At 49.7% G+C, this 22,028-nt stretch overlaps 1 protein-coding gene and 1 long non-coding RNA gene across 3 annotated transcripts; both read left to right on the top strand.

The window, feature by feature from the left end:
- The first annotated feature begins 139 nt into the window (after positions 1 to 139).
- Positions 140 to 17,283, top strand: STX4 (syntaxin 4). 2 transcript variants are annotated; one of them, XM_072753470.1, is made up of 17 exons: positions 140 to 186; positions 1,469 to 1,590; positions 5,461 to 5,599; positions 5,902 to 6,313; positions 10,868 to 11,003; positions 11,091 to 11,362; positions 11,484 to 11,942; positions 12,131 to 12,232; positions 12,344 to 12,443; positions 12,580 to 12,654; positions 12,951 to 13,021; positions 15,078 to 15,186; positions 15,259 to 15,335; positions 15,572 to 15,709; positions 16,629 to 16,739; positions 16,832 to 16,930; positions 17,026 to 17,283. In XM_072753470.1, exons 7-16 carry the CDS (start codon positions 11,913 to 11,915, stop codon positions 16,910 to 16,912), a joined length of 894 nt encoding a protein of 297 aa, XP_072609571.1. In that variant the 5' UTR covers positions 140 to 186; positions 1,469 to 1,590; positions 5,461 to 5,599; positions 5,902 to 6,313; positions 10,868 to 11,003; positions 11,091 to 11,362; positions 11,484 to 11,912; the 3' UTR covers positions 16,913 to 16,930; positions 17,026 to 17,283. The 2 variants fall into 2 exon arrangements, with proteins under 2 accessions (XP_072609571.1, XP_072609572.1); XM_072753471.1 differs by lacking the exons at positions 140 to 186; positions 1,469 to 1,590; positions 5,461 to 5,599; ... (1 more) ...; positions 10,868 to 11,003; positions 11,091 to 11,362 and having other exon boundaries at positions 11,523 to 11,942; positions 12,322 to 12,443.
- A 1,308-nt stretch (positions 17,284 to 18,591) lies between these two features.
- On the top strand, positions 18,592 to 21,557 carry LOC140598288 (uncharacterized). The gene is made up of 3 exons (XR_012000577.1): positions 18,592 to 18,725; positions 19,236 to 19,355; positions 21,456 to 21,557. It is a non-coding gene; the product is annotated as an uncharacterized lncRNA (long non-coding RNA).
- Positions 21,558 to 22,028: the final 471 nt, after the last annotated feature.

The raw sequence follows: 22,028 nt of genomic DNA, 5'->3' as shown, positions 1-22,028 counted from the left end.
GGAGGAAGGGAGGGAGGGGGGAACCGGGAGGGGGCGGGGAGCAGGGGGCATGCGCAGCGCCCGGGGCTGGGGGCGCCTGGGGGTTGTAGTCCGGGGGAGGGGGGCCCCCGGGGAGGGGGTGGAGAGGCCTAGAGGCGGGTGGGGAAGGACAGAGCCGGAGAAGGAGGGAGAGATTCGCAGAAAGACGTGAGGAGATGGGGCGGCGGGAGGCAGCGAGCTGCTAGGTGGGGGGTGGGGGGCCGGCAGACAGGGGGTACGCGAGTGAATTCAGGGAATAACCCGGGGAGGGGTGCTGTGCATCCCTTTATACCAGGAGATAGAGGTAGATTTTATGTGTGGTGTCCGCGAGTATCTGTGGGAGCCAGGGCAAGACCACCTCTGTGTGTGTGTCCCTGCAGGAGGTTCTTTGGACACTAGAAATAGCAAAACTGACCCTCTAGGTGGCTTTTGTGATGCAAGGAATCAGCCGAGCCTGAGAAGGACAGGGACTTGTTTGTTTTGGGGTTTATTTTGCACAGCCTTCCCCAATCTAACTGTGACAATTTTCTCTAGGCGGCAGTGGGGCTCAGAGCTCTGCTTGTCTACCTCCGAGGACAGGGGGCTCACTACCTTTCCAGAGCCGTTGGCCCATCTTTACATGGCTCTGACTGTTGAAAACGAAATTCGCCCTTATTGGGAGAGGAATGCTGGTGTTTCTGAGGGTCCAAGTACCCATGTTCTTCCTGATGCCCACCTCTGCTCTCCCCATCTCCATATTTTAACATCATGTCAACTACGCTACCCCTGCAGCGGGACTTTGGCCCCCGCAGGCCTTGAACCTGCTTTTGCCAACTTACCCGACGACCTCCTTGATGCCAAATCCATCGGCCAGTGGTCAGGCCTGACCCTTCATGATCTTTGAATGACATATTACCCTGATGACCTCTCTTGACTCTCAGCCTGCTTCCTGCCTCCCTTCTCACCAACCCCCCAGCCTCTGAACATTGTTTTCCATCCTCCTTCCAGATCCATCCTTTCTCCCACAACCCCTCTACAACCGGGTTCCCTGGGGACCCACCACCACCACCACCACCCCGGGTTCTCTTCTCTGCTTTCTTTACTCTATCACTTCCCAGAGTCAGCTGCACCTACATGCCCGCAGTACCCACATCTGCACCTGCAAGCCAGATCCTCCTCCTCAGAGGCAGCACCTACTATGAGCCAGAGACTGAGCTGAGCACCAAGGACACAGGTGATGTCCTCAGAGACATAAGTAGATCCATAACCGAAGTGAGTGAGGCCAGGGCTTTGATGGAACTTCCGAGACTGTGGTGGCCTTGCCTTCTCCTCCCATAGTGCTTCTTCCTGTGTTCTCCATCAGAGATGGCACCTCGGTCAGCCAGCCACTCAAAGCAGAGGGAAAGCTGACCTTGGCTCCCTCCCCCGTCCCCGTAATGCTGCCCTGTCCTGAGTGTCCACTGTGTCCTAGGTGCCAGGCTGAGTGACTCCTAGAATCTTCCTGACCACGTAGCTGCTCCTGCCATGATCCCAAGTGCACAGATCAGGAAACTGAGGCTTGGAATGCTCGAATAACGGACCCGAGTTCACAAGGTTAGCAAAGGGCAGGGCTGGGGCTCTCAAGGGCATCTTGATTACAAAGCCTATTCCTGTAAAACCACAGTGTTATCGCTCGTCCCTCAACTGCCAAACCCAGAGCTGTCCCCTGGGTCCTCTCCTTGCTCGCCACCTGGGGACAGGCTAAATTCTCACTGGCTTTCACCTGGGGCATCACAACAGCCTTCTCTGTGGTCTTCCCACCTGCAGTCCCTGTCCTGCGTGTCCAGTCTTTTCCCCAGGTGTTAGTGATTGCCCCTTAAAGGGATGTGATAATATCAATCCCCCACCCCAGTGACTCCACCCCCACCTCCATCCCCACCCCATGGCCTTCTGTATCACTGCCCTGGTATTTGAATCCCACCACCCTCACCTCCTCTCTCCTACCACTTCCCTCCCTGGGCTGCAGATCCTAAGCTTTAACCATACCAAGGGATCCCAGACCCCAGGCACCTTGGGGTCTTTCCCTCTGCTGTTCCTCCGCCTGCTTCTGTTTTGCCCCTTCGTGGATAGTCAGACTTCCCATCCTTCAGGCCTCTCCCAGCAGTCTAGGCAAACAACCTCATGAGGTGTGGGCTGAGTCAGCTTCTCCACTAGACCAGACCAGGCCTGACTCATGTCTGCTTCTCTCCAACAACCAAGATCAGGTACAAAGCAGATGTTCACTAAAAATCTCAATGAATGAATGAATGAATGAATGAATGGCATATTCCTTCATGCCCCAGGCATAAAGACAAAGGAAATACGAGCGCCCTGATAACTCAGTAGTTGAGTGTCTGCCTTTGGCTCAGGTCATGGTCCTGGGGTCCTGGGATCGAGTCCCGCATCAGGTTCCCTGCCTGGAGCCTGCTTCTCCCTCTGCCTGTGTCTCTGCTCTCTGCCTCCCTGTGGTACCTGGCATAGGTAGGACCTGTCTATCACACCTGCAGTGCTCAGGAACAGAAGAATGAATACCCGTTTGACCTATTCATCCATTAACCAGTGAGTAGTTATTGAGAACCTTCTCCTTGTGCCAGGACTATGCTGTGGTGCTGCAGATACAGTGATGAGTAAGACAAACATCAGCCTGTGGAGCCAGTGACCTGATATCTCTAAGTCCTAGGTTCCAAATCTGCAAAATGGGCTGTGATATTCGTCACCCCCACCCCACCCTAGCATAGTGTGAGGGTTTATTGAGAAAATGAGCATGGAAGCCATTTGTAACTAGAAAATCTCCAGTGAAGCAGATGTGAAAGAGCATTGTTGTTCTGTTTTTCCATCCCTCATACCCAGCTTTCAAGTTTTATTCATCAGGGCCCTGGAATTTGGCTGCACAAGCCTTCTCCCTATTTCCACAGCCCATTTGAACCATCGTGAACCTGGAAAGTGAATATGTCAATAACCTGAATAATAGTAGTGATGGTAGGAGCTGGGTCTTACATAGTGCTGGTCATGTGCCAAGCCCGGTTCTATGTGTTTTATGTGTATTACTTGATCTTCACAACAACCATCAGAGGTTACTGCCATTATCTCCATTCACAGACAAGGAAACAGAAACATAAGAATTTAAGTAATTAAAAAAAAAAAAAAGAATTTAAGTAATTTATTCCAGGCAGGAGCTGGGATCCAGTCCCGGCAGAAATCCTAGACTATTGAAACATTCTCTTAGCCAATTGGTATCTGGCTCCCAGGGGCCTTATTCCAGCCCTTCTCACCACCCAAACCAGAGTCCACATCATGCAGCAGAGACTGAATCATGGTGCTGACTTTGGAGAAATATTTTGGAAAAACTTATGCCATTACAATATTGAGTCTTCCTGTTCATTTACGTGGTGTATCTACCCACTAATTTTAGATTTCTTTAAAAATCTTTCAATAAAATTTAATATGTTGTGTCATGGGACACCTGGGTGGCTCAGTTGGTTGAGCATCTGACTCTTGAATCAACTCGGGTCATGATCTCAGGGTCATGAGATTGAGCCCCGCATCGGGCTCCCCACTCAGCAGGAGTCTCCTTAAGATGTTCTCTCCCCTCTCGTTCTGCCCACTCCCCCCTCTCTAAAATAAGTAAATAAAATCTGTTTTTAAAAAGTAAAATGTTCTGTCATAAAAGACATTAACATTTTTTTAAAAAGATTTTATTTACTTGTTTGACAGAGAGAGAGAGCACAAGCAGGGGAGCAGCAGGCAGGGGGAGCCTGATGCAGGGCTTGATCCTAGGACCTTGGGATCATGACCCTAGCCAAAGGCAGACCCTAACTTAGCCAACTGAGCCACCCAGGAGACCCTATTAACATATTTTAAAAAGGTTTATTTAGGCAGTATATATTTCTATAAATAGTATTTTTACATTTCCTAATAGGCAATTTATTTTATTTTTTTAAAAAGATTTTATTTGTCCAAGAAAGAGAGCATAAGAAGAAGGGGCAGAGAGAGGGAGAGGCAGGCTCCTTGCTGAGCAGAGAGCCTGATGCGGCTCAACCCAGGACCCAGGGATCATGACCTGAGCTAAAGGCAGACACTTAACTGACTGAGCCACCCAGGCGCCCCTATAGGGTGATTTATTTAAATAATTTCTCTTATTTGAGCAAACTTGCCTCCACCTATAGCAAAAGCCAGATATCCAGGAGTGATCTAGGACCCTCTGATTCCCTTACCAATTTTTCCAAACTGCAACAATGTCTGATAGACTCTGTTACTTTAATGGATGCTCCATAACCACCTCATTATAATTTTTTAAAGGATTTTATTTATTTATTCATGAGAGACACAGAGAAAAGGCAGAGACACAGGCAGAGGGAGAAGCAGGCTCCTCACCGGGATCCTGATGTGGGACTTGATCCTGAAACTCCAGGATCATGCCCTGAGTCGAAGGCAGATGCTCAACCGAGCAACCCAGGCGTCCCATCACCTCATTATTTTTGGCCAGGGGGTGATTCATAACTGATTTCCCAATCAATCTTCTCCTGACCAAGGCTATTGCCAACCCCTATTGTGCCTTTGTGCAAATAGAAAAAGGTATCCCTTCCTCAAGATGCTCTACCTCCATCTGCCAGACAATTGTAATAAATATTCAAATATGTAGGTGTCTAAGATGTGGCTGGTGCCTCTCTTGTGTGATAGCCCCCATGCATCCATAGGCACAGCCATCTGTATGGCCCTGCACATGACCACTGGCAGAGTCCTTGTAAAATGAAAGTTTGATCATAGTATTCTATTATGGGCTGAATGTCTGTGCCCTCCACCCCAAATTCATATGTTGAAGCCCTAATATCCCCCCCCTCCTGCTGTAATGGTATCAGGATGTGGGGCCCTTGGGAGATACTTAGATTTAAGTGAGGATACAAGGTGGAGATTCTGATGGGATTAGAGATGTTCTAAGAAAAGGAAGAGACCTCAGGGCTTCTTCTTGCAAAGATGCAGCAAGGCAGCCATCTGCAATCCAGGAAGAGACCCCTCTCCAAGAACCGAATCTTCAGGCACCTTGATCTTCTCCTTCCAGCTGCCGGAACCGTGAGAAATAAATGTCTGTTGTTTAAGCCTGCCAGCCTGTGGCATTTTGTTATGTGTATAGCAGCCCAAGCTGACTAAGACATATTTCTTTGTTTGAAATTATTCAAAGGTACCTTCTTTCTTTGATACGATTATTTAAAATAGGTAATACTTGCATGTGATTAAAAAAATCTAAATAATATAAAAGATTTACAGTGAACATTCTTACTTTTGACAACTGTTCTTGCCAGCTTGTTCTCAGGAAACATCTGTAGGGAACCACTTTTATTAGTTTCTTCTGTAACTTTCCAGGATTTAACGATACAAGCAAACATACACACATGTGCGCATGCATGCACACACTGACACATTTTTTCCTTTTTTTTTTTTTTTAAGATTTTATTTATTTATTCATGAGAGACACAGAGAGAGAGAGGCAGAGACAGAGAAGCAGGCTCCATGCAGGGAGCCCGACGTGGGACTCGATCCCGGGTCTCCAGGATCACGCCCTGGGCCGAAGGCAGACGCCAAACCAGTAAGCCATCCAGGCATCCCCACACTTTTTTCTTATACCACAGTAGCATGATATATTCATTCCACATCTTGGTATTTGACTAATGATATTTTAAAGCACTCTCACATTATTTGTGATGAATATCCTCATCCTTTTTGACAGCTGCCTACCTGCTGATGGACAAATTTGCAAACAATATCCGAAGAATAACACCGATGTATACGTCATTTCCTATAGTGAAATATAGGAAAGATATATAGGGAAATATAGGAAGATATAGTGAATTAAAATTCTGTTTCTCCCCCCCCCCCCCCCCTTGGCAGCTGGCATGGACTTGGGACTTGCTTGGACTCATTGAATATGACAGAAGCAATGTCACACAGCTTCTGAGCAGGGTCTCAAGAGACTTTGCAGCTTCTCCTCTCACCTTTTTGGAACCATGAGGACACTGTGCTAAGAAGAAACTCAGGCTGGGAGACCTGACTGGCTCAGTCAGTAGAGCATGCAACCCTTGATCTCAGGGTTGTGAGTTCAAGCCCCACATGGGGGATAGAGCTTACTTATAAACAAACAATTAAACAAACTCAGGATGAAATACCACATGGAGAGAGTGGCTCAGCCATCCCTTGATTGAGCCATCAGAGCCTAGGTCTCATACTAGTGAGTGACAGCTATCACGGGCCATCCAGCCCCAGCTGAGGTGCCAGCTGACTGCTACCACTTGAGTAATCTAAGGTAAGATCAGCAGAAAAACCATCTGACCATTCTTAGAATCTGGAGAAACAATAAATCATTGTTATTTTATGCCAGTAAATGTTAAGGTGGTTTCCTGGGAAGCAATAGCTAAGTGACCCAGATAGATTTTCACAAGTGAGAAAGCTGATTCAAAGTGTACATAAGTTTATAATTTTGATAAATATTGTCTGAGATTTGTATCATTTTGCATTCCTACCAACAAATTTCCCATGATATTGCCAAAAGAGTGTTTTGTCAGACAAATGGGTTAAAATTGCTAATGCAAAAAAGGAAAAAATGGTATTTCAGTATTGTCTTTTCATTTCTCTCATTATGTGTGAAAGTGAACATCTGCATGTGTTTAAGACCTTATGTATTTTCTCTTTTGTGATCTGTCATGTTCTTTGCCCAGTTTTTATTAAATTGTTGGTCTTTCTTATCAATATGAGGAAGCTCTTTAAATAGTAGAAAGATTACCCTTTGTATATGATAAGAATTGCAAATATTTTTTCTTACGTTTATTGTTTGTCTTTTGATTTTGCTTTAATGTTTTTTTGCCATGCAGATTTTTTCCAGGTAGACAACTGTATTAATCTTTTATAGCTTTTGAATTTTGAGATGGAGTTGGAAAGGCTTCCTCACTCCAAGTGTTAGAAAGGATTTTTCCCATAATTTCTTCCAGTATTTTTAGGGGAGCTTATCATGACAAATTGTGTGATCCATTGCTTTTAAAATGAAGTTCAAGGCGAAGGTTATGGCACACGTGATTGGGAGTAACCCACAGGAAGAGGCAACAGGAGAAACAGAAGCTTGTTTAGCAGAGTCTCAGGGGGGAGACGATGCATCCTGTTTGAAACAGGTTGAATTTAAGGTGCCTATGGGACCTCCAGGAGGAGATGTCCAGTAGGCAAGTGGAATCAGAAGTCTGGAGCTCAGGAGAAAACTTAGGCCTGGAGACACGAATTTGGGAGCTAGCATATGCATGCCAGTTAAAGTCGCAAGAGTGAAAAAAAAAAAAGTCGCAAGAGTGTATGTAGCGTTTGATTAGAAGTTCTCAGGTAGAACTCTAGGGAGTGGTCAAGGTCAGGCCATGAACATAATCATGAAGAGAGAGCTGTGGGGGCTTGGCACAAAAACAGCCTCAGAGACTTGTAGGATAAACGGATGCCCTTTATATGAAACACGCATAGATATCCTCGGCTTCTGGGGACAGAGCAAACAGGGAGATGGGAGAGGACAAACAGCCTCCCCAGCGGTCAGCCCCACCCAGCAGGTGTGGAAGAGAGACCCTGTGACAGAGGAGGGGAGAAGGCTCAGTCTTGCAGGCAAAGTCTTCCCCCTCCTCCCCACAGATGATGAGCAGGGCATCAATAGGTGGCAGCAAGTTACCAAAGGTAGGTGGACACAGGGAACCCACGTTTTCCTTGGATCATAGAGGAGTGGATAAGAGCTCAAGAGAACCTCACAGAACCCAGAGCTCCACTCTCTGGGTTCAAATCCCAAATTGTCCTGCACTAATGTGAAGCCTTGGGCAAATGACTTAATACCTCTGTGGGTCAGTTTCCTCCTCTGTAAAATATAGACAATAACAGTACCTATCCCATAGAACTGCTATGAAAATTAAATGAGTTAGTATTTCCAAGGTGCTTATGTTGGTGCTGGGCACATAGTAAATGCTATATAAAAATTAAATTAGAAAGTAAGGGATCCCTGGGTGGCGCAGCGGTTTGGCGCCTGCCTTTGGCCCGGGGCACGATCCTGGAGACCCGGGATCGAATCCCACATCGGGCTCCCGGTGCATGGAGCCTGCTTCTCCCTCCGCCTGTGTCTCTGCCTCTCTCTCTCTCTCTGTGACTATAATAAATAAAAATAAATAAATAAATAAATAAATAAGAAAGTAATTTCATTCATTCATTCATTCATTCATTCATTCATTCATTCATATTTATTGACCAGCTACCATTTGCCAGGCACTGTTGGACGTACTGGGGACACAGCAGTGAATAATGCAGGTGAAATCCCTGTCCTCACGGAGCTTATATTCTGGTAGGTGGACAGGAAGGGGTGAAGACAGACAATATATAAAATAAATATAAATAATATTTTAAAATATATGGTGTGTCCGATCCAGGGCAAAACAGGAGAGATGTGCAGACCATGGCAAGGCCTCTAGCCTGGTATCTGATGCACAGTTGGGCACAGATGGAGAGCGGAAGAAGAATCTGAACAAGCCACAGAGTGGAATCCCTGTGGAGACACTGGCACTGCTGACACCCTCAGGCAACAATCACCATCATCACCACCATATAACAGCAGCAAACACATACATAGCATTTATTCTGTACCACACTCTGTTCTATTCACTATACACGTATCATCTCATTTAATTTTTCGGGCAATCCTATGAGGTTGGTACTGTTATGGTTCCCATTTCTCAAATGAGGGAACTGAGGCATAGCAAGGTTATGTAACTTGCCTTGGAGAATTGTGTGATGAGGTGAAGGAGCTGGGATTCCAGCCCGGGGCTTCTGGCTCCAGTATAGGAAGGATGTTGGTAGGATGGACCTGCAGTGGAGAAGACAGGACAGGCTGCCATGCCTCAGGACTGGGTAGGGCCTGACCTTCCTGCACCGTGGAAGGAAAACACACACGTCCCTAGTATCTACCCCTCCCAGACCCAGTATGCTTAATACATTCATCAAGGTTGTTCAGAGGGGCCAAGAGGAATAACGCCCAAAACCATGAAACAGAGATAAGGGCTCAGCTCTGGAAGCTCCATCCCCAGAGCTATTCTCCCTGCATGGCCTGTGCTCTCCACCATCTCTACATACCACTCCATGAGGCTTTAAGCTCAGCCTCCTGCGACCTTAAGCCACCATTCCAAAGCCCTGTGATCCCACCCAGAGACCACAAATACAATAATGAATATTATAGTCCTGGGAAATTTAACAAAGGCACCAACAACTCTAGATCAAAGCTGGGAACCAAGAAGCAAACCATCAAGAGACTAACAGAGAGGCAAGTGGGCCTGGTGGTCCTAGAGATAGCTGGAATCCACGATCATAACAGCCCCGAGAGTGGGCAACCCTTGGTAGTTCATAGGAGCTTTCCAGAGTCTTTATCACCTCACTTGATACTGTTCAATTCTTTTTTTTTAAAGACTTATTTATTTATTCATGAGAGACACAGACTGAGAGAGATAGAGAGGCAGAGATACCCGCAGAGGAAGAAGCAGGCTCTCCGCAGGGAGCCCAATGCGGACCCAATCCCTGATCCCGGGATCATGACCTGAGCTGAAGGCAGGTACTCAACCTCTGAGCCACCAGGCCTCCTGATACTGTTCAATTCTTAACTTAGAAATCACCAGACCAAGTTTTCAAATGGAGAAACTAATTCCCAGAGAAGAGCAACGAGTTATTCAAGATCAAGATCATTAAGTTATTCAGGACTGGGAGTCCAAGTTCCTAAAGCCCTTCCACTGCCCCCCACCCCGAGAGACAGAGTATGAGAGACAGACAGACAGACAGACAGAAAGAAGGAAAGGGAGGCGGAGAGGCAGGGAGGCTGACATTGAAGACCCAAGAGTGGGGAAACCCTTCATGATCTCCAGGAGACCCCAAGGAGCAGGGCTTGGCCTCTGGAAAAACCCTCCAACCCTTCATTTCACCTGTAGGTTGATCAGAGCAGCATACCATTTTCACTCCTTTGTTCCCTACCCCAGGTGAGCTGGGTTCTGAAGGGGACAGAAGGGAAGGGAAGGATCAAAGCCCTTCTAATAGAATCAGACAGCAGTTTATACTTTCCAACCTCATAATCAATGGACTTTAGAGCAGGGAAAGATGATCTAAAGATGATCTCTCCATCTCGCTATGCCATCTATCCTACAGATGGGAGACTGAGGCCCAGAGACAAAGACATGACTTTCCAGAAATCCATGGCAACTCAATCACAGAAATACAGATTTCCTTACCAGGACATACTAGAGAGGGGCCAGTCTTTCTTTTGCTTGAACCTTCATGTAAGTTCTCTGGAAAGAGTCCTGGCATCCAGGAGACCTGATTTTTATTCTGGCTATGCTGAGACTCACTGAGTGGCCTTGGAGACTGCTCTCACATAATGTAAGTTTCACAAGTGAAAGGTTTTTGTCAGTTAGGCCTTGATTTATCTCCGACCCCTACAACAGTCTCTGGCCCATAATAAGTGCCCAACAAATGGATATCCATTGAATGAATGACCATCTAGTGGGCTAGGGCAGTGTCACCATGAAAGGCTGAAGCCCAAAAGACAAGCTTTATCTTCAGATACATGAAAGGTTAAAGTTCTGTCCACAGATATTTATTGAGGGCCCATATGTGATAGGTACTGAAATAGGCCCTGGGGATTCAGGTAAGAACAAGACTGCGGCGCCCTGACCTCAAGAGCCCACGGTCCACTATAATGGGGAATGTGTGCCGATTTTTTTGTGGGCTTCAGAGGGTAGACCCAGATGCTAGGGAGGGAGGGAGTTATATGTAAGTGGCAGACTCCTCAATGTAATACAGACACTTTTCTCAGCTTTAGTTGCCCTGAAATGGTCTTATGCTCGGAAGGTGGTGAGTGCGGCGGAACTGCAGTGTTCATGCAGGGCGCCAGCCGCCCACCTGTCAGAGGCTGCGCCAGGAGGATGCGGGAGGAGAGATTTCTGCCTTGGGTGAGGTCACTTTCCACCCCCAGATTCTCTGCCTACAAAACCCTGCAATTCTCTGACGCTGGATCTTATTATTTTCTGAATTTCAAGGTCCCATGATGCTGACAGCCCCGAATTCTAAGTTCTCCGTCTGCCCACGTCCCTGGACCCAAAAGAAAATGAAGCCGAATTCAGCGAGGGTCCTACCACCCACTGCCTCAAACGGTCTCTGGGGGTACTCAGCAGCCCCCGCCCCGCCTCGGGAGGGCTGGAGGGGCGTAGCTTGGGCGCCAGGGTCCCGGAGACGTCGTGGGGAGAAAGGTGCTCCAGAGACGGAGTTGACAGCGCCGGGGCACGTGACAATCAAAGTGTCACGTTCCGAGGTCCGCGAGGGTGGGACCGGGCTGGTCATGTGACGTGGGGGGGGCACCATGGGGTGATGTGAGATGCAGGGCCTCTGAGATTACGTATCAATGACGCATTCCCACCCGGTCTGGCAACTAGATTTCCGTTGGTAGATGCGACAGTTCCGGCGAAGGGGGCGGGTTCTCACGTCCTGGCAGCTTTGCTTCCGTTCGGGGCGCCGCAGCTTCCGACCTCAGGCTCCCTCCGGCGAGGAAGAGACGCGACCCCGTGCGCATGCCCCGATCATCCCAGAGGGGCGGGGCCGAGGCTACGGGAACGGGAGGGGGGGAAGAAAAGGGAATTCCAACCTGTGGAATCTTGGGGGGTCCCCGGGGTCGGCTGCTTCCCACTGACTGTGGATGGTGCCCGGGACGGAGCCTCTGGTGGCTCGTGGGGGGGCCCGGGGGGTCCGCAGGGTGAGGGCGGAGGGAAGTGTCAGTGTCAGAGTGTGAGTGGGGTACGGGAGTTCCAAACTTAGTCTCGAGGCCCTCGGGGCTCCGGCGCCGGGAAGAGGGAGCTCGGGCCGCCATGCGCGACCGGACCCACGAACTGAGACAGGTGAGAGGGGGCTGCAGGGCTGGGGGTGGGCGGACGGGCTGGGGTCTGGCTGGCATACAGGACTCCTGGTCTTCGGGACAGGGAGGGGTGGCTGAGGGCTAGGAAGGAAAGACCCGGAAGTCTGTGAGTCCTGCGGGGAGAGAGCAACCGCAAGGAAGTGATGCCAGTGACCACCCCGGCCGTGGCAGGGGGATGACAGTTCGGACGATGAGGACAAGGAGCGGGTCGCGCTGGTGGTACACCCGGGCACGGCACGGCTGGGGAGCCCGGACGAGGAGTTCTTCCAAAAGGTAAGAGGCTGGGGTCTCCGCCTGTCTTCATGAGGGGGCTGGATGATCCGAGGAGCAGCGCGGTCCGGAGTATCCCCCATCTCCCTCAGCCCTCTCGGTCACCTTCCCCAGGTCCGGACAATTCGACAGACTATTGTCAAGCTGGAGAATAAAGTCCGGGAGTTGGAGAAGCAGCAGGTCACCATCCTGGCCACGCCCCTTCCCGAGGAGAGTGAGTGAAACCCCAAGTGCAAACGCATGCTCAGCCAGAGGGATTGTGGGGATTGTAGTTCCGTGCAGGTGGTGGCCAGGCAGGTTGGTTTGAGGTAGGAGCTGCTGTCTGGGAGTCATGACTTTCTCTTCTTCAGGTATGAAGCAGGACCTGCAGAACCTGCGTGAGGAGATCAAACAGCTGGGGAGGGATATCCGAGCACAGCTGAAGGGTGAGCCCCTAGGACCTCAGACAGACCCTTCCCTGTGGTCCTGCCCAGCTCCTGGTATATCTGGGGACTGTGTGGCTCAGTATTGCAAAGAAAAATACACTTGAGCTACCGTCAGAGGCTCATAATTAGTCATTTATGATAAATTATAATTCCCAAAATAATTTTGTGGAGGTAAGCACCTCTCTATTGTATGGATGGGGTATGGCCCTGGCCCTGTGTCCTGGTTCCCACATGATTTTCTGAAGCCACACAGATCAAATCTCCTTCCCCACCAATCCCCCTGTGTCTTCCCACAGCCATAGAGCCCCAGAATGAAGAAGCTGATGAGAATTATAACTCAGTCAACATGAGGATGAGAAAAACCCAGGTGGGTTTATTATTCCCAGAACTAAGACATTTTGCAAGGGTTTCATAGACCATTAGGTGGCAAAAGTAAGGAGAAAGGACCCTTAGAGATCATCAAGTCCAACCTAATGATTTTCAAGTGGGGAAACTGAGGCTGAGAGAAAAAAATCTCACCCAAAGTCTCCTGACTCCCAATCCACCTAACATCCTGTCGCCTTCTCCATTCATGAGAAGTTGCTGAATCCCCAGATGTGATCTGGGCTTGGTTGTGGAAGGCATGCTTTCTAGAAACCAACATGGTGAGTCAAGCTTGACTAGATGACAAAGACATTACTCAGGTAGGGTGTGGTAGCTAATATCCCTGCCCAGGGAAGAAGAGGGAAAGGTCATAAATGACAGGGAGCTTTCCTGCCCATATGACAGGGTCATCCTCTGCCCCATGGGCAGAATTCAAGAAATCAAGAAGAGGAACTTCCCTGGAGGGAGAAGGTCACTGAATCAACATCTTAGTGAGGAGATTTGAGGCAATCTAACTGCCCTTGTCTGGGTGCCCAGGGAGGAGTAATTTGGAGTTCCTGGAGGTCAGAGTTGGTGTAGGTGGGCCCAGAAAGTACCCTGGATTGAAGATAGGGCAGTTTGGGTATCTTGCAATGATGTGGTGAAGGCAGGAGAGCAAATATGTCTCTAAGGAAGGAACTCCAAGCAATGAGCACATTGAAGGAAGCAAGAGAATGGACAAGATAAGAGGATGTTTCAGGGGGAAACTGTGGTAGTCATTGGTGTGAGAGGCTGAGTGTCCAGCCGGATGTGTAAGAGCTGGGCAATGGGCTGACCTCCAGGCATACCTTTAGTCTAAGCAGCAAGGCTGGTGTTCAGCAAGCATTCAAAGGTATTTATTGAGTGCCTACTGTATGCTAGGCCCTTTTCTAGCTGTTTAGGATGCAGCAGTGAACCAAAGAGCCCAATCTTCATGGAACTTATGTTCTGGTGGGGCGAGACACACTCCATAATAAATATGCCCACTATTTTAGAACGTAGTTTTTTTTTTTAATTTATTTATTCATAAGAGACAGAGAGAGAGAGAGAGAGAGAGAGGCAGAAACACAGGCAGAGGGAGCAGCAGGCTCCATGCAGGGAGCCCAATGTGGGACTTGATCCAGGGTCCCCAGGATGACACCCTGGGCCAAAGGTGGCGCCAAACCACTGAGCCACCCGGGCTGCCCAGAATGTAGTTAAGTATTAAGGGAAAAACTGAGAAGAGGATTGAGAGTGACGGGAGAAGGCAGGTTGCGGTTTTAATAAGGTAGAGAAAACTTCATTCAGAAGGTGACATTGGAATAAAGATTTAAAGGCCTCTGTGAGGGATCCCTGGGTGGCGCAGCGGCTTGGCACGCCTGCCTTTGGCCCAGGGCACGATCCTGGGGACCCGGGATCGAATCCCACGTTGGGCTCCCGGTGCATGGAGCCTGCTTCTCCCTCTGCCTGTGTCTCTGCCTCTCTCTCTCTCTGTGACTATCATAAATAAATAAAAATAAAAAAAAAAAAAAGGCCTCTGTGAGGCATGAGTATTCTAGGCCCAAAGAGCAGTGAATGCCAAAGCCTGAAGTAGGGGTGGCTTTGGTGGGGGGAGGAAGGAGTCCACTGTGGTCAGAGGGTGCGAGTGAGGCAACAGCTGGAGGACATAAAGTCAGAGGGGAAATGGGGAAGGGAAGGTCCAATAGGGCCTTATAAGCCCTAGTAAAGGCTTTGGCTTTGACCTTGAGAGAATGGTGGTCAAGGCTCCTAGAACAGGCTTATGCTGTTTGCTTCCTATACTTATGGGGATGTTAAGGCCAAATCCTTCCGGGGTTCCCAGCCTATATTTTCTTTTTTTTTTTTTTTTAAGATTTATTTATTTATTTATGACAGACATAGAGAGAGAGAGGCAGAGACACAGGAGGAGGGAGAAGCAGGCTCCATGCTGGGAGCCTGACGTGGGACTCGATCCCGGGACTCCAGAATCGCGCCCTGGGCCAAAGGCAGGCGCTAAACCCCTGAGCCACCCAGGGATTCCCCCAGCCTATATTTTCTATCATCAGCATGGGGTTCTGTCCCAGCAATTCGTGGAGCTCATCAACAAGTGCAACTTGATGCAGTCCGAGTACCGGGAGAAGAATGTGGAGCGGATTCGGAGGCAGCTGAAGATCAGTGAGTTGTGGTGTCTGGCCTACAGGGTCAGGTAACCTGACCCAGCTCTGAGCCTGACCTTTTCCTTCACAGCAAATGCTGGAATGGTGTCTGATGAGGAGCTGGAGCAGATGCTGGACAGTGGGCAAAGCGAGGTGTTTGTGTCCAATGTGAGTGGTCTTGGCTAGCCTCCCTCTTCTGGGACTCTCATCTTAGCTGAGGCCTGGTCCCCTTTGATTGAGGGAATACAGAGGCCTGGAAGGGAATGACTTAGCATGCCTAGGGTCGCTCATCAGGGTCCTGGCCCCAGTTCTAAGCCTGAGGGCTGCCTGAAAGCTCAACAGGAACTTCTGATCTGCTGCTGGATTCCCTGTGACCTGTCTGGCCATTCCTATCTGCTCCTCAGATCCTGAAGGACACGCAGGTGACTCGACAGGCCCTAAATGAGATCTCAGCCCGGCACAGTGAGATCCAGCAGCTTGAACGCAGCATCCGTGAACTTCATGAGATTTTCACTTTCCTGGCTACAGAAGTGGAGATGCAGGTGGGCAAGACAGCTGGCTGGGCTTGATGTGAGACCATGTTCAGTCAGAAACCCCACTGTGTCTGTCAGTCCATCTCCACTCTCTAGCCTCTCTCCCCGAGGCTTTCATCCCCCTCCAGGCTGGGCCATGCCCCCAGGCTGGCCCTCATTCCCATCTGTAGCTGAGCCCCAGAATTGCTTCCACCTCCACATTACGCAGATGGCCACTCCTCTACACTCACCATCTTACCCTGTCTCCCAGTTGAGCTACCCAGGTGTAGCCCCAACTCTGGCTCCTCCTCCACCAATAGAATCCACCCTTATACCTCTAAGAGTTCTACTCAAAGATGCTCCTTAGGGGGCATGCCTCCACAAATCTGAATGAGGTTAGGGTGGGAGGTGGTGTTCTTCTGCTGCCCCCGTTGTGTGGGGTGAGGTACACTGCCGGCCTCTAGTGCTGCAGCCAATGCCCTTGTGCAGCTGGGATTCATGGGGAAGGCATTTCATTCAGTAGGAGTACCAGAACCTGAAGGCTGGCAGTGCCATGAGGAGGCAGGGTTGGGGAGGGCTTCACAGCTGTTGAGAAGCAAGCCTAGAAGAATGAGCAAATTCAGACAGATTTACAAAGAGACAGAAGTTCACCCTCTGTGACAAGGTATGAGCTTCTTAAGGCGGTTGGCTCCAAGCCACCACTGCAAATGAAGGTTGTGGGGGGTAAGGGAGCAGGGCAGAAGGGACTACATAATAAAAGGGAGCCTGGAAGCCACCCTCAGGAGTGTGCACTTTGGTCAGATGTGGTCCTACCCCCACACCTTTGTTAGTGCTGTATTTCCCGCCAGAAAATGTCCTTCAGGCAGCTAGTGTGAGCAAGCAGAGGAGCTAATAGGCTCTCCACCCCCAGTCATCCCTACCTGCCTGAACTGTCCCCTCCTCTGAGCAGGGGGAGATGATCAACCGGATTGAGAAGAACATCCTGAGCTCAGCAGACTATGTGGAACGCGGGCAGGAACATGTCAAGATTGCCCTGGAGAACCAAAAGAAGGCTCGGAAGGTGAGCCTTGACACCCATCCCCTCCCCTCTAGTCTGAGGCCCTGGTTGCCTTCCCTCCCCTTCTGAGTTTGTTTCCCTGAACTCTCCCACAGAAGAAAGTCTTGATCGCCATTTGTGTGTCTGTCACTGTCGTCATTCTGGCAGTCATCATTGGTATCGCCACATTGGTTTGAGAGCATTGCACATTCTTGGTGAGCTATTTTGGGCCTGCCCCCTGGCCTGCCTCGTCCTGGGCCCCTGCCTTTCCTCCTCCCCTTAGACCCTCTTCTCCCTCCTTCCCTTACAGGCTCTAAGAACACCGGGGACCCGGGTCCGCCTTCTCTCCCAGCAGCTGAGGGGGGAGGGCAGGACAGAGCCTCCAACTGGACCCCCTTCCTCACACTGGCCCTGTGCAGAGGGGCAGACAGTTCTTCTGGGGTTGGCAGCCACTCATTCATGGGGGCTTCTCCACTCAGGCCACAATGCCTGGGGGAAGGCCTGCAGCGTCCTGTTTGGCTGGGACACATGGTTTTGTAAGAAAGTAAAAAAAAGACAAACAAAAAAATGAGCTTGGAGACTGCCCCGTGCATGTATGTTCCTGGAAGAGCTGGCCCAGGGCCTCTACGTAGGCGGCCTCCTCTTTCCGTGGCCATCTTTGGGGCCAGGCCCATCCGAGGAAGACTCAAATCAGACTGTTCAGGTGCTGTGACCACAGCAGGCTAGCACTGCCCTTCTACTCTCCCTTAGGAACAGGTGGGCAGGGAGGGGCTAACACCCACATCTGGCTCAGTATTGTCCTTGGGGAAGGATTACTGTGAGTACCTAACCCCAAAGCAGTGAAGCTGGGCCTGGCAGGCTGGGACATAGGTGAGGTGTGTGTGGGCATCCATCGGCCTTCCTGAGGCCACGAGGCATCGTTGAGTGATGGAGGCTGTTACTCCAGATACAGTGAACAGGGAAAGTCCTGTCTCAGAAAGGGTGACATTTCAGTGGGCTGTTAAATGAGGAGGAGCCAGTTATGAGAAGAAGCAGGGGGAGAGGTTGCAGGGCAGAGCCCAGAAAAAGGCATAGCCTTTGACATAAGAGTTTAGCTTAAAGCACTGGGGACTCCGGATCAACACACCTGGCTTCTAGGGGGTTAGGTGGCTGAAGCAGTAGAGGTGACAGAGGAGCCTGACCCTTGGTTTCTAAGAGCTCTGGGCCCCAACTCTAAATTTCTAAGAGTTCCGAGTCCAGAAGCCTAGCTTCCAGAGCTGGGTGTGGCACCTGTCGCGAGACACCTGGTTTCAAGGGGTAAGCTAGCTCCTGGCTCCGAAGCTTGGTTGGAGTGAAGCAGCGCCTGACCCCAATCAAGTCCTGGAGGCCGGGTTCCAGCTGCCGCAGCCCATCCCGCTTTCAATCCCACAGGCCTCTGCTGCTGCTGTCGTCGCTGCTACTCCAAGCTGCCCTTGCCTGGGCCGTCGGGCCAAAGTACCACACATGTGGGTGCTGGGTGACGCGAATCATAGAAGGGGTGGACGCGATGCCCTGGGTGCAGTCTCTGGACCCAGCCCCTGGACCTGCGGGGGGGAGGGCAGGAGCCAGACGACAGGATTAGGCTCCAGAGACCCCTGCCTGCTTTGCCTCCACCCACCTGGGCGTCCGCCTGCAGCGCCTCCCAGTGGGCTTAGAGTGACCCTCGCCTGGCAGTTGCAAGGCGCCTGCGCCAGGTCGGAGGGTCGGCTTCGCCCCGCGTGTAGGGGGCGTGGCCTGGCCGCAAGTGGAACACGATTGGGCCGCGCTAGTAAACGCCGCCTCTAAGGAGCAGCGGGATTGGTCCCTAGGACGTCCAGGGACCTCCTGGGGGAGTGAGGAGTGGCTATTCAGCCGCAATCAGCCCTGAACTGACGTGGGAGGAGCCTCGGCGAGTCCTCAGTCGCACCCACAAGTGATTGGATCGCAGGGCGAGGCACGACCAAACCTCTAAAGGAGGCGGAGGCGGCACTGGCTTGCGAGAGTCTGGCGGGGGTAGGTGAGTCAGGGACTTCACCGGAGAAGGCGTGGCTGGGTCCCCCTCCCTAGCCCCGAGCTTGGCAGCTGGGAGGGTACCCACGCCTTCGTCACGGGCGTGGGTACCCTGGGATCCTGTGTACAGATGAAGCCCTAGATACCTACAGGAAAGAGCTCCTCATTCTCCCCAGTGTGCAAACACAATCTGGATGTCCGCTCGAGGGGAAAACTGCTGGGCGGCACAGATCCTGCCCCCGTAAAACATTGATTTGAGTACGGGGCTTCTGGGCTTCCCTGAATCTCCAGCTCTTCCCCCTGCGGCCTGCATCTTCGGCGGAATCCTGTCCTGTAGGTCGCCTTTGTCCACCCCTCACCTTTCTGCCTTCAGAGGAAAACTGCCCCACCCGTGGCACCTACTGGGATCTGATAGAGACTATCAGATGTGTCAGTGTGCGTTATGTGACTTCAGATTGGCTTTGCGGGACGGCGCCACCCCTGAAAGCCTGCTTACTTGTCCTCCTTACCCAGGAAGCCGTGTGGAACCTCCTGACAGGAGTATCTAGATGGCCGAGTGAGGCTTCAGATGCCGGGCCCAGTAATTTGAACTTTTCCTGTGGGCTAGGGGACATATGCAAGGTTTTTGAACAGGTGAGTGGCAAGTTTGGGGCAGACCTAGCAGTCAGGTGGACTCATGCATTGGAGTTTTCACAGGTTCCCTTGTGTATACCCTTTCCCTGGGGGAAACTGAACTGAATGAGGAGTTATAGGCAGATTTTGCACTGAAATCCTGTCTTTGCTGTCAGCCTAACTTTCAGGGAACAGGGTCTTGGTTGGGTGTGGCTTTTCCGAATCCATCTTGCATCATAACTTTTCAGCTGTAGCTCCCCCCATTTATTGCCTCATTCATTCAACATTTTGTGGTTCAAGTTACCAGGAAAAGGAACATGGTTGTCTGAGTCAGGCTACTTTGACCAGCCTATAAATTGTCTAATTCAAGTCAAGACTTTAACTTTGATCATGATGTATGTAAAGTGTTTACATGGTACAAAACACTGCAGCAGAGTGTGTATAAAGGAGGAGTAGAGGAGCTCAATGATATACATTTCTTGTGCAGCCCTGTGATACACTGTATTGTTGTTCCAAATATATACTGTCCTTCCTACTGGACCACTCACTATAGGATAATACACATTCATGCCCCACTTACAGTAGGCTTGGCTATATGATTTGCTTTGGCCAGTGAGATATGAGTAGAGATGTAAAGTATCACTTCCAGATAGAAGCTTTAAGCATCAGTGAGTAGTCTGGTAGCTTGCCTTTTCTTTTCCCACTTGCTGCGAACCACTGATATTTGGAGACTAGTTGTTGCCACACCAGAATAAGTTTAAACCAACTGTCCCAGAACTAGTACCCAGAAGTGGGGTGCTGCCACACTAAAAATTAACCTGAATTATGTGGCATTGGCTTTGGAGCTGGATGACGGCTGATGAGGAAACCATCAGTGGAAATTGGAAAGATGGTGTTGTGTGTTAGGCAGTGGTGAAGCATTTGGTTAAACTGTAAGCCAGAAATAAGTAAGAATTGTAAATAATGTACAAATGAGCTTGGGGCTTTAGGGGGAAATTTTTTAAAAGATTTTATTTATTTATTCATGAGAGACACACACACAGAGAGAGGCAGAGACAAAGGCAGAGGGAGAAGGAGGCTTTATGCAGGGAGCCCAATGAGGGACTTGATCCCAGGACCCCAGGATCATGCCCTGAGCCAAAGGCAGATGCTTAACCACTGAAACACCCAGGTGTACCTAGGGGGAACATTTTTTGAGAAAGAATATTAGTAGCATGACTTGATTGCTTTGGGGGTACATTTGACAAGCTACTGTAAGAAAGAGATGACTCTGAAAATCATCGGCCAGTTTTTAAGCAGAAATGGAAGATATCATAGAAACTCCAGGCAGGTGATCTACATTTTTAACCGTACAATTGACAAGGCCATTAAGCCACAAAGTTTGAGTAAAACTCATCTTTGTAGCAAGGGCCTTATCAAGTGTATGGCTCTCATGCCTTTTGTAGAAACCTCTGAATTGGTCAAAGTGGTTTCCCTTAAAGCCTTTCATTTAGTCAGGATGATTCAGAAAAGAGATTAGGAGTACAACTCTCCCAAAGGAGCTGGTAGGCTCCATTTGCTTACAATTAAGTCTAAAGACAGAGGCATATCTGAAAAGAATTGTGGTTTGGCAGTTAGCCCATAGAACTGACTGGAATCAAAGAGATAAGAAGCTTCTTTCCCTCTTCACAAAAAGCCACCAGCTTGGATTTTTAAAAGACCATGAGTGTTCAAGACCTTGAAGGCTCCCAAATTTCTATGAGCAGGAAAGAAACAGCTGCTTTGCTTCAGAAGGGCATAACCTCTGGTGTTTTCTCAAATGTGGCCAAGGAGGATAAATGGGAAAGGATGAGCTACTCTGTGGAACTAGAGAACCAGTCCCAGGAAGCACTCCTCCTCCCGGGTAAAGGTGGGGGGCCTTTGCAAGGTCTGCCCAGGAGGATGTTGCCATTACTATGGACCAGTAAGTGCTGTGTCTTCCATTCTTCCTTCTAAATGGGGATGTTTACTGCTATTATCCTGTCCCTGTTCCATTTCATGTTCCATTTCATGCATGTGTGTTCCATTTCATATGTATAAGGAGGTGGGGCACAGATAACTTGTGATGATGTTGATGATGATGGTGATGATTTTGGTTCATAGGTCTCTGGATCAAGAGAAGCCACCTCTGGACCTGATACAGAGACTATTAGTGGTCCTGGACTTGAGCCTGATGCCATGATTAAATGGGTCATTTGAGTGGTCTCCCTTGGTGGTATTTATTTTGCATGTGGAAGAAACACAAAGGTTTTATTTGTGACAAAGATGGCAGACTAGGAAGATTTCACAATTGTTCAAAAATCCTCATTCATTAACCCTCTCTGTGGGGCACCTCATGCAAAAAGATTATATATCCCTACTCCACCAACATCAGCTTTGGGCATGTGGCTTGCTTTAGGCGATGGAACTCGAGTAGGAGTAACATGTACCACTTCCAAGAAGAAGCGTTAAGAGCGATCGTGGGGCCTAACACCTTTCTTCTCTTCTTTGTCTTGAGATTGAGAATTCCAGATTGAGGCTGTTCCTTTAGATTCTAGAATGAAGATGATGTAGAAAAGACCCATAGCTGTTCCATTGAGGATGTTGTGAACCAAGTGAAATCTGAAACCAGTGCCTGGTATGCAGAGGGCAGGGAGAGATTGAAAAAAGAGACAGGCCCCTGCAGATTGGTAGGTG

Source organism: Vulpes vulpes, chromosome 3 (assembly GCF_048418805.1).
Source record: "Vulpes vulpes isolate BD-2025 chromosome 3, VulVul3, whole genome shotgun sequence".
NCBI classification, from domain to species: domain Eukaryota; kingdom Metazoa; phylum Chordata; class Mammalia; order Carnivora; family Canidae; genus Vulpes; species Vulpes vulpes.
The sequence above is the reverse complement of the archived record's forward strand: the minus strand, read 5'-3'. Positions and strand labels throughout refer to the sequence as shown.